Source organism: Rhinatrema bivittatum, chromosome 12 (genome assembly GCF_901001135.1).
Source record: "Rhinatrema bivittatum chromosome 12, aRhiBiv1.1, whole genome shotgun sequence".
NCBI lineage: Eukaryota > Metazoa > Chordata > Amphibia > Gymnophiona > Rhinatrematidae > Rhinatrema > Rhinatrema bivittatum.
The window spans coordinates 26,284,052-26,295,300 of record NC_042626.1 but is presented as its reverse complement, the minus strand read 5'-3'; the positions used below and the strand labels follow the sequence as shown (position 1 = coordinate 26,295,300).

Sequence of the window (11,249 nt, the reverse complement as noted above, 5' to 3'; positions counted from 1 at the left end):
CCAGGGTCGTCAGAAATAATTCCATTACAGCAAGTATTCCACCAGTTTATCTATCTATGCACAGGAAACGCATAGTGGAGACAAAATGATGTGCTCTTGCTCTTTTAGTAGAAGGTATGCTATTCCCCAGGTCCTGTTGGTACTGAACACCCCTTGTAATATATTTAAAATTCCCTGTGAAGTGAGAATGTCCCTGCAAGGCAGATCTGATGACTCCTGCAAGCTTTTGAGCACATAAATCTGCAGAGATTTATGGCTGAAGAATGACAGGGAGGACTGAACGCTCCTTTTCAGCACAGACAGTCTGTCCATAAACTTTGTATAAGCCTAGACATGTCCGATGTCATTTTCTTAAATATTCTTTGTTTTTATTACCAGTGTTTTCATGTAACCAGCCCCTGACTTTGGAGAGTGCTGGATATAAGCGATTTCAAATAAATAAATAAATAAATAGAGCTGGGAGAGGCAGGAGAAAGGCACAATTTGTTCAAAGTCTGACAGGACAGAATGGATCTCGACTTCAAGGGTAAAGAAGACTATCAGAAGGATTTTGATCCTAGACTCTACCTAGACACATTTTATAGTGTTGAGGGGGGGCCTCTTGTTACTGGCGGGTATTTGCCGCTGATGCTGAAAAATCTCTTTACAACTTTTGCTTCAGGTAAGTGCAGTATTTCTCCATTGGTTTTTTATCTGCTGGTTCTGTATATGTAGTGGATCCAGGCCAAGCTGGCAGACTGGTGGACCCAAGTGGTTTTTTTCTGCGTCTCTAAATGGTTTCAACAGTTGTTTTGCAGTTCATCTTTAACTTTCTTGTCAGACTGGTTGATGAGCCCTTTTTCAGGTGAATAAAAGCTGTGTTTAGTTGTCTGAATTGGAGTTGGTAGGATTATAAATATATTTGCAGGTTGTAATTTAAAATGTCCCCCAGCACTGTGCATGAGAGCTCGCTGCCGCTGACCTGTTAGGAAGGGGTGAAGAAAGCCAGTTAGCCTGTGCAGTAAGTTTTCAGAAATTGCTTTGTCTAAAACTTTAGAAACAAATAGTAATCATGGCTCAGTGATTATTAAAGATTTAATGGAGCAATGTATTGATGTTTTGATTCAAAGGGAAATTATCCTCATGTGCAAAGATTTTCATATGGCTAGCAAAGTGCCTGCAAAAACCAAAGGCTGTCACAGGCCATCAGTGTAAATCCCCTGGTACAGTGTGATCTATTCATGGGAAAACATTTTGTTATCCACTGCAGACTTGTGAGTGTTTCTTGGAGCTTTATCCCCTGGTTGGCCCTGGCCAGCCTGCAGAACAGAAGCTGTACTCGGGAACTGAAACTGGGAAATGCACTTCATATTATGATCACACCAAACTTTTTCAAAATCTCCTTCTGAGTCCCCTTTTCATGCCTGACATGTATCAGTGTGACACCTGCATAGGTGTCTGAAAATCAAATACAGAACTGGGCATCTAAATGGTAGATGAAACTTAATGCGCACAAGTGCAAAGTGATGCATGTAGGGGAAAAATAATCCTAACTATAGATACACAATGTTGGTGTGAAAGGGTATAAGGAGAAAACCCCAAAACATCTTAAAGGACTGGCTCCAGAGAACTGGCCCTGTTCACCATAAATCTAATAAGCAGGGAATCCTGGTCCTAGGTGGAATAACTGGGAAAGGTGTATAACTAGCCAGGTCCAGGGATCAGGAGGCTCATGGGAGAGAAGGAAGCCTAGAGAAAGAGAATACTGCAGAACTGTAAGTTGTATTCTGCTTATGTTTTATGAACTGTGAAAAATAGCAGAGTTGCTTTTATTTGTTTCTTGTCATTAATAAAGCAGGTTGTGAGAGATTTGCCAGAGTACAGCCTGAATTTGTTCCCTGGCTACCCCAAAGACTGTTTACATTGCCACATGTTGCGTCCGTCGGTTGCAGACGGCTGCGACCACTTTGCCTCACCTCTCTTCTACCCTTTTCCTCTTCCTTGGGAAGGATGGCTGCCTCCGGTGCTGATTGCCGAAACCCTCGGCGTCTCCGACACAGTATGGGCATCCCCGTCCGCCATGCTTCTTCCTGAGGCCTCCTAGGCGCACATGCACACACCACCTACGCTTTTGAATACGTCACGGCGGGAACCTCGGGGGCATCCCCACCGCATGACATCAGTATCTCCGGGTATTTAAACCTCCGCTCCGCTATAGCCCAACGAGTTAGCAAGGACTTTGGTTTTGCCACTCTGACCGCTTCTAAGCTGCTCGCTTGGATTCCTCTCTACCCTCTGGAGTAACTCGCTCCAACAGAAGCTCTGGGTACCAGCTCCTCGGGGGCCTCTTGCTTCTATCTGCCCTTCGGGGTTCATCTACCTAACCTTGGACACCCGCTCCTTGGGGGTCCTATCTACTTTCTTCCAGGATCCTTCGGCGCTCTAGGTACTCGCTCTTTGAGGGCCTATCCTGCTCAGGGTATCCTGCACCTTGGACCTCGGGTCCCTCTCTCCATTCTTCTACCAAGGAAGTTACCAGCACTGCCACTCTGAGAGTATCGCTACGCTCCAGCTCTCCTTATTCCACCCTTCTGGTTCGGCTTATTCCGCACTGCAGAACACTACCCAACCTTGCTACTTCCGGGTGAGACCATCATCTATAGAGACTTTCTGAGCTTACTGTGATATCACTGGCCTACAGCACCGGAGGCACCTTGAAGCAAGATTCAACTTACATCAGCAGTACAATAAAGCTTTCTTTCCTCAGTGTCTGCTTACTAGAGTCTAGCCTATCGCTGTGGTTCCCCACGGGGCCCCTCCATGTGGGAGGAGTCATCGCCAGGTCGACCAAGAGTCCACAATATGCCTGAAACCCAACACCACATATGGTGTCAGTGCAGAGATTTCTGCACTAAGCCATGCACATGCAGAGAAACCACACCAAAAGAAGGGAAAAAAAAAGGATTTTTTTTTTCCTTTTTGTACTTTCTCCTTTATTGGACCTCACTGCAGAGCCTAAGGTTTAATTTACAGCAGGATAAGAAGGATAGCTTCACCTGGAGTGAGGGGCTTATATCTATAGTGAGAAAGAGATGAACAAGCAGGTTTTATTTTATTTTTCCTGCAAGGAGAAAGGTTGTTGGATTTGAGTATTCCAGAATAGGGAAAAGCCCTTCAACAAATTTTTGTGGTACCAGAGCCAGTAGGCTATCATGGAGCAAGGCATATAGGCCCTCACCGAAGGGCAGCAGAAAACATGGGTGGCAGTGCACACCCTGACTGAACAAATTGGCCAGCAGCTGACATTGGTGAGCCACCAGCAGATGATACTGAACCAGTTGGCACAAGCAATGAAAGATACCATGACACAGGCATGGCCTTTATCTCCTGTTCTGTTTAAGATAAAGGTGGAGGAAGATGTGTTCTTAAAGAATTTTAAAAGTTCTACCCACCTGACCAGCTAGCTTCTGTACCTAGCAAATCTGCTAGCTGGCATGAGCCAACCAGTCTTTCAAGAGACCAATCCCAATGGAAGAGCTAATTATTCCACAGTCAAAACCACCATCCTGGAAAGAATGGGTTATATGACAGAGATCTACCAGCAGCAGTTCCAAAGTAATACCCTGCAGCCTGGGGAAATACCACATAGCCACATGGCTAAAAGATGCCGAATAGAAATGGTTACAGCCAGAGACAAAGACAGTCCTTGAGGTAGTCAATCAGGTCATTCTGGAGCAGTTTCTGGAGGGGCTGGACTGAACTATGTGGAATTGAGTTTGTTGATACCCAAGGCTTACCCTGGAGAAAACATTGGAAGTGGCAGATGCCTTCCATCATGCTTAGCTGAGGCCAGAAGTAATGTGGAGGTTGGAAAGACAACCCATGTAAGATTCCTATCATTGCAATGAGAGTATAGGACCCCAGCAACAGTCCTCAGAGCAGGACAGCTCTGCCTCCATACTTAGAGCACAGCCATCAGACTCCTTTGCTTGTGAAAAATGAGGCCACTTGGTCAGGGACTGTTGCTGTGAAAGGATGAACCGATGGGGGTCAGCCTGGTGACCCAACCAGCACCAATAGAAAAAGAAAACCTTCCAAGGGAGGATGATCGCTGGTTTGGAAGGTGTCTGGCCAAACAAGTAATGAGATTATGGTTATTTTCCCCTTCTGCTCACTTTGTGCTGGGCAGCATAAAGAGGAATGTTGCCCGTATGGTAAGGAAGAGAACGAAGAACCCTTTGTAGGAAGTGTGGAAATAAAAGAAGAACAGAGCAAGTCAAAGCACAGCATATCTAGCAAGCATGCTCCCATTGTGGAATGAAAGAATACACTATCAAGGATTGTCAGTGTGAGGCTGAAGAATGGGGCATGAATAAGCCTGGTCTTTTGTGAAGATGCAAAGCTATAATTTGGTAGATGTAAGACATGGGGCACTATCTAACTTTGTGATCCCTATGGAATTGGATGACTGACCTACACGAGCTTTGAGATTCAGGGTATAGCAAGACACTCATTAAGAAGGAGTTAGCTCAGAGATTACATGTTGACTATGAGAAGAAAGCATCACTCATTTGTACATATGGGGATCAGCAACAATACCCCACCTGTCAGGTGGTGCTGATGACTACAGCAGAGCAAGCCAGGGTGGAGTTGAGAATACTTCCCGAGCTCCCCTAGCTAGTGGTTCCAGGACATGATTATCCCCACTTTAAGATTCTTTGGACCTGGCTTAATTCTGGGTTAACCAATGCTAAAGGAAAAGTAGAGGAACTTACTGAGACAAAGGAGGAGCAGCGGACAACTTGTGAACCTTTAACTGATTCCCCAGGCATGGGAAAACCTAAGAAGATTAGAGAGCCCCAAACTAAGGGGGGGGGGGGGGGGGGGAAAGGAAAATAGGAAACCGGAGGCCAGCTTTGGAGACTGCAGAGGTGGTGAGAGACACTGCTAAAGCCCTGGGATCAGGCTTGTCCACCAGGGATTGCCAAATGGGGAGTAGAATTCTTCTAGAAGGGTCAAGGGGAGTCTTAGCAAACAACTCGATGTCCACACTGGTTTGTTGAAACCAAAAGAATAGAATTTTATTAAAAGTCAAAAAAGTTTCCAAATCTTCAAAAGAATTCATCTAGCAATATTTGCATACAATCCACGTAGTCAAAGGAAATAGTTCAGTCAACAGACTTCAACCCCAAGGTCTTTGAGGTAGCATTCTCATGGCTAAAATCCTCAGAGTGTCTTCACCATGAGCTTCCCCAACAAGGACAATACCCTGGATCCTAGGGCAGAATCCTTCTGGTTGGCTTAAAGTGATCTCAGCTGTTGTGTTAACACCCTTCACTTCTTCCTGGGTCTCTCTGTTCTCTGAGCTCTTCCTCAAGTGCCCGTGGAAGCACCTTTTATGTGTTTTTTTTGTCAAAGTCAACCCTTCAGGGAAATACCACCTCTACTATCTTGCAACACTAGCTGTACAACCCTAAGAAACAGAAAGGATCTTGCTTTTTGCATAACTTTGCAGTAACAGAACTCTCTGTTCTCTTGTTGACTTCTTAGAGGAACCTTCCAGAACTCCTTCTTAGTGACCCTAGCCAGGGTTACAAATGTATGTTTTCATAGAATTATACCCCTAATAATGGCAAGCGCTCAGCTTGACAGATTTGAGTTGAGGGGGAGGGTATATGAAGGGGTATATAGGAGAAAACCCAGAACACCTTAAAGGACTGGCTCCAGAGAACTGGTCCACCTTAAACTTAATACAACAGGGAATCCTCATACTGGGCTGACGTACATGGGAAAGGTATATAACTAGCCAGGCCAAGGAAAGAATAGGAAGCCCAGGAGAGAGAAGGAAACCCAAAGAGAATACCATTAAATGTAAGTTGTAATTCTGTTTTTGTTTTGTGAACTGCAAAGAATGGCAGAGCTGCATTTATTTGTTTTTTTGTCATTAAATAAAGATGTTTGTGAGAGATTTGCAGGAGTTCAGCCTCAATTTCTTCTCTGGACAATCTAAAGACCAGGGAAAGGATCTCGCTATCATTGTAGACAATACGTTGAAATCCTCAGCTCTGTGTGCGGCAGCAGTTAAAACATAAAACAGAATCTTAGGAATTATTTGGGTGTAGAACTGTGGTTGCTGTGTTAATCCACTTGGATATGTGTAATTAAGGGTCAATAAACAAGTTGCAGATGACACCTTGTTTAGGACTAACTTACTATATCTATGACAAGCTTTCAAGCATAATCCTCTCTTCATCAGGCCAGGGAAGAAACAGTGCACTTACACTGAGTTTAACTTATTTGGAAGCTGAGAACCTTTAAATAACTTAAATAAATATTTTGCCTCGGTATTGATCCATGGTGCGACCGCTCCTTGAGTGTCATGTGCAGCTCTGGTGATCCCCACCTCAATAAAGCTATAGGGGAGCTAGAAAGGGTATAGAGAAAGGAACAAAAATGGTAAAGGGGATGGAAGAGCTCCACTGTGAAGAAAGGCTAAACAGGTTAGGGCTCTTCAGCTTGGAGAAGAGAGGGGACGTGATCGAGGGTTATAAAATCATGAATGAGGTGGAACGGATGAACAGGGAACTGTTATTGACTCTTTCAGATAGCACAAGGACTAGGGGGCACTCCATGAAACTAACAGCGCATTGCTAAACAAATTGGAGGAAGTAATTTTTTCACTCAACACACAATCAGGCTATGGAATTTGTCAGAAGATACGGTCAAGGCAGCTAGCTGAGTTTTTAAAAGGGGTTTGGACAAAGTCCTGAAAGAAAATTTATAAACAATTATTAGCCAAGTACACTTGGGAACAGCCACTATTTTTTTCTGTGGGAGTGGGCAACAAGAAATGGGTCCCACTGTTTCTGATATGCTGGGTACTTCCAAGAGATCCAGACTGGCATACCTGGGAACCCTCCGGATCTGACCTGGGGAGACTCCGGGTCAACCATACCAAGCTCCGGGTGCTGCTTCTGCTGCTCCTCAAGTGGCAGCAGAGGCCTGGAAGAGGAAATCGCCTGTGTCTGGGTGGGCATGAGCAAGGCGGAGCATCAGGCATGCGCCATCAAGGAGCAGGGGGTGCAAGGTATTGGGGGGTGCAGAGCAGCATTAGATCATTGGTGGGCCCATGCCAGAAAAAGGAGCTGGGGAGTTTTGGGCACATGGAGCTGCTTTAGGGCATCGGGCCACACCTGAAGAGAGAGAAGGGGGAGCGTGAGGCACACAAGAAAAGAAGAAGGAAGGGCCAGCGTTGGCCCATGTGACAGGAAGAAAGAGGGATCCTATGGGCTGCATTGCCCTAAAGTGTTGCTGCTGCTGCTGGGTTCAAGTTTGGGGGGGGAGAGGAAGAGGTGTGTGAAAGTGAGCCTGTGTTTGTGATTGGACATACTTGTGTGATTGGACATGTATGTGGCAGCGTCAGGGAGTGAGTATGCGGGGAAGTGTCGTGTGTGTGTATGGCGGACATAAGAGTAGGCAATGGTCTTTGAGCAAACACAGTGCTGCCAGTGTGCAAGAATGAGCATTTATTTGTGCTAGTGTGAACATCTGGATGAGTCAATGTGTGTGTAAAAGAGGAGAAAGTGTGTGTGCGTTCCCCTGCCCCTTCACCCCCATCTCCACCCCCATTGATCCACAACAATCTCAGGGCGACTGCACATTAAACGTTCCCAGGTATCCAGACAGGATGTTGGGCTCGATGGGCCCTTAGTCTGTCCCAGTGCTGGCACATCTATGGTATAATTTATACACGCATTAAATTTTATTTTGTTTAAAATATTTTATGAATGTATTCTTTCCTCTTAATCTTTTAGTTTTTATTTCTATTTATTTATTTGTATTTTCTCTTAATCTTTTTATTTGTTGAATTGTCATTGTTATATTATGCCACTGCTGTGCTGTATTCATGCTTTACAGGAGGAGAGAGAGCCTCTGTTGTGTGTAATATTCAGTTTCTGTACTCTCTCCTGCAGGGGCTATAAGAGGAGACACCCTGATAGACATCGGCTCTGGTGCCTCCATTTACCAGTTCCTCTCAGCCTGTGAGTTTTTCAGAGAAATAATTGCTTCAGATTACTCGGACCAGTGTCTGCAAGAGCTGAAGAAATGGCTGAAGAAGGAGTCGGGGACGTTTGACTGGAGCTCCACTGTGAAGTTTGTGTGTGAATTGGAAGGTGACAGGTATGGATATGGCCCGAGTGAAGGCACAGCTGCGCTAGCAGACGTGACTGCCTTTGTGTGTGCAAGAGCTGGGACATGCACTCCAGGGTTCCCATGTAATATGTGCAGCGCTGTACAGTATTGCTTAAATTCATCAGACTTCAGCCCTGGGTGCTGGCATTCACCAGCGGGGAAAAGCTATACACTTCCAGGGCCCTTAGTGCTGTAGTGGGAATTATGGGTGGTACTCCACCCTGGATTGTTTTTGTTTTTTTTCCCCGTTTCTTGTTTCATTTAATAAAAGAAAAAAAAAAAAACCAGAACCTGCCCCAACCCTTCCCATTTATTACAATATTGAGCCCCCCCAGCAGCTAACCCCCCCCCCCAGACTACCTTAGCATAACCTCCTGATGACCACCCCCCCCCTCCAAGATTAACCAGAAATTCCTAGTGGTCTAGCAGGGGGCCTGAGTGCAACGTGCTGCTTTGGTATCATTGGAAAAAGGCAAATCTTTCCCCGAAAATCTTTTGGCAATGTCACTCACGAAAATTTTGAAAAGCATTGGTCCAAGGGCTGATCCCTTAGGCACACCGTTAGTAAAGACCCCTCCTCGGAGAGAACTCCATTTATATTACCCTATGTCTATTCCCATTCAAACAGTTTCTAACCCAGTCAGTCACTCTACAGCCCATATCAAGAGCACTCAATTTATAAGTAGCCTATGTGGAACAGGCCTGAGACGGAGTGAGTAGCATCACTTCAATGAAGGATCAATAAGAAGAGACAGCAACACCAAGCACAAGCAATAAAATATTTTACTCTGTTACTTGAACCCTTAATGAATTGAGTTTCCTAATTGCCTTATGATAGATTGTACTCTCCAATGTATTAGGATGTAAATTATGGCTGTTGTGTATCTCCCAATAGATGAGGTGGGCCTTGGCATTGTTATCTGTCCTCATGGTTCTTAATGCACTGGCAAAGCTATCATATTTTCTCTCCAAAACAAGATTTAGATAATTAAGCTTATTCCAGAGGGTTTATTTTATCTGAAGTGTTCATTCCTATTATATTCTCCTTTAGGGAAAAGTGGGCAGAGAAGGAAGAAAAGGTGAGGAGAACGGTGACACGGGTTCTGAAGTGTGACGTCACTAAGAGCAACCCACTGGAGCCGCTGACCCTTCCTCAGGCTGACTGCTTGCTCTCGTTTCTTTGTCTGCAAAGTGCCTGCATGGATCTTGAATCTTTCTGCTCTGCTCTGAAGAATATCACGTCGCTGTTGAAACCAGGAGGGTACTTAGTAACGGGTGGGGTGCTAGGATCCAGTAGGTATAGGGTTGGCCAGAAGGAGTTTTTGGCCTTTGTCTTAGAAAAGGAAATTCTGGAGCGTGCAGCCTGTGAGGCAGGTTATGTGGTGGAACGGCTTGATGTGCAGCCTCGAATTGACCTTTCCTCTATGTATTTGACAAATTACCAGGCCTCTTTCTTTCTTGTTGCCCGTAAGCAGACAGACATGAAGTAGTCCATGTAGAAAGAGGCCTCCTTATAATTCAGGCATGCCAAGTCCTAGTCTCTTTCTGCATGCTGTAATGTCACATAATAATGTTATGACCTTTTCAATCACTAAACGACTGTCCATTGTAAAAAAATTAGAGCCATATTCCAAAGCCTTTTTTTTAAAATAAATTAATCTTTATTAGAAATATGCAAGAGATAGCAATTCTTCACTGGGCCACTATGCCATTTTTTTAATTAATACAATATCACCAAATCATGTTTACATAGTAACGATAGCAGAAAAAGACCAAATGGTCCATCCAGTCTGCCCAGCAAGCTTCCCATGGCAGTAAATGTCGCTCCATGCAGGTTACTCCATGTTTATGTTTAAGGGTAGTAACTGCCGTTCCGTGCAGGATACCTCCAAGCCCACCACCCCCATGCTTTTTTTCCTTCTTTCCCATCCTCTAGCCTTTAATGATCCAGAGTGTTTAGCCCATGCCCCTTTGAAATCCTCTAGCCTTTAGTGATCCACAGTGTTAAACCCATGAACACAGGGGAGTATACAGTGGAATGTTGTTCTCCTGCCTCTTAATGATCAAATTGCAGTAACCTATGAGAGGCAGAATTAACACTGGTACTGCAAATCAAAAATCAGTAATGGCTTTAACCATTCAGCCAGCTCTAACCATTGTTTAATTTGTTGATCAAAACCAAATTTGCATCAATAAGGACACCTAGGCTTTTAACTTGAGGAACAAGATGGAAGACTTTTGACATGTGAACGCTGCAACATAGTTATCTCAGTTTTAGAGAGGTTCAGTAACAGTTTGTTGTGGATTAATCATTTCTTAACCACAGATAAACAAAAGGCCACCATCGCTAATACTTCAAGTCATGGTGAATGCACTGTAAAAAAAACCCAAAACCTGGATATCATTTGCATATAATCTGTATCCAGCATGGATCCCAGCCATGCTAAGCCCTGTGGGACAACTGTATGGATGGGATACCAAGCGGAATGATTACTATCTCTGGTCCCCAGTTGTGATCTATCAGAGATGTAACACTCTCTGAGCAGATAGAGGAGGATTTGATCATCTAGAGTGTTGAAAGGTGGTGGAGGGTGCCTTACCTCTCTGGTTCATTGCTAGTAAAGGTATTGTTTTGTCTTTTTTTTTTCCTGGGCTCCAGGCACTGCTTGAGAAAAACCAGTCCACATGGCATTTATCCTCTGATTTTAGCTATTCCTACTCATAGACCAAGCTAGGTTCCATAAGGAGCTCAGATTCTTTCTCTCTGGGCCTAAGGGGAGCTCTCAAAAAGTTGTATTTGCATCAGAAGTAGACCTCTATCAAGAAAAAAAAAATCCTAGAAAGTGGTAAGAAGTTTTCAGAATCAGGGTTCTGCGCTCCTATCCCATTGAGTGAGATTAGGGATAGCGGAGAAGTGATCCAATCGGTTCTCAGCAGAATAGGATGAAGGGATCAGAAATTAACCCCTCTTGTATTCAGGCAGGGTAAGAACATAAGAACACAAGACTTGCCATACTGGGTCAGACCAAGGGTCCATCAAGCCAATTATTCTGTTTTCAACAGTGGCCAATCCAGGT

General features: G+C 44.5%; 1 protein-coding gene across 1 annotated transcript; it reads left to right on the top strand.

The window, feature by feature from the left end:
- Positions 1-507: 507 nt before the first annotated feature.
- Positions 508-9,830, top strand: LOC115073866 (indolethylamine N-methyltransferase-like). The gene is made up of 3 exons (XM_029572770.1): positions 508-661; positions 7,953-8,160; positions 9,224-9,830. The coding sequence occupies exons 1-3, from the start codon at positions 508-510 to the stop codon at positions 9,660-9,662; spliced, it is 801 nt and encodes a 266-aa protein (XP_029428630.1). The 3' UTR covers positions 9,663-9,830.
- Positions 9,831-11,249: the final 1,419 nt, after the last annotated feature.

Excerpts from the sequence above, each read along its gene's own strand:
- LOC115073866 (XM_029572770.1), top strand. The coding sequence starts at position 508 with ATGGATCTCGACTTCAAGGGTAAAGAAGACTATCAGAAGGATTTTGAT. Across the intron at positions 662-7,952 it reads CTTTACAACTTTTGCTTCAG|GGGCTATAAGAGGAGACACC; the intron begins GTAAGTGCAGTA and ends TCTCTCCTGCAG. Across the intron at positions 8,161-9,223 it reads TGTGAATTGGAAGGTGACAG|GGAAAAGTGGGCAGAGAAGG; the intron begins GTATGGATATGG and ends ATTCTCCTTTAG.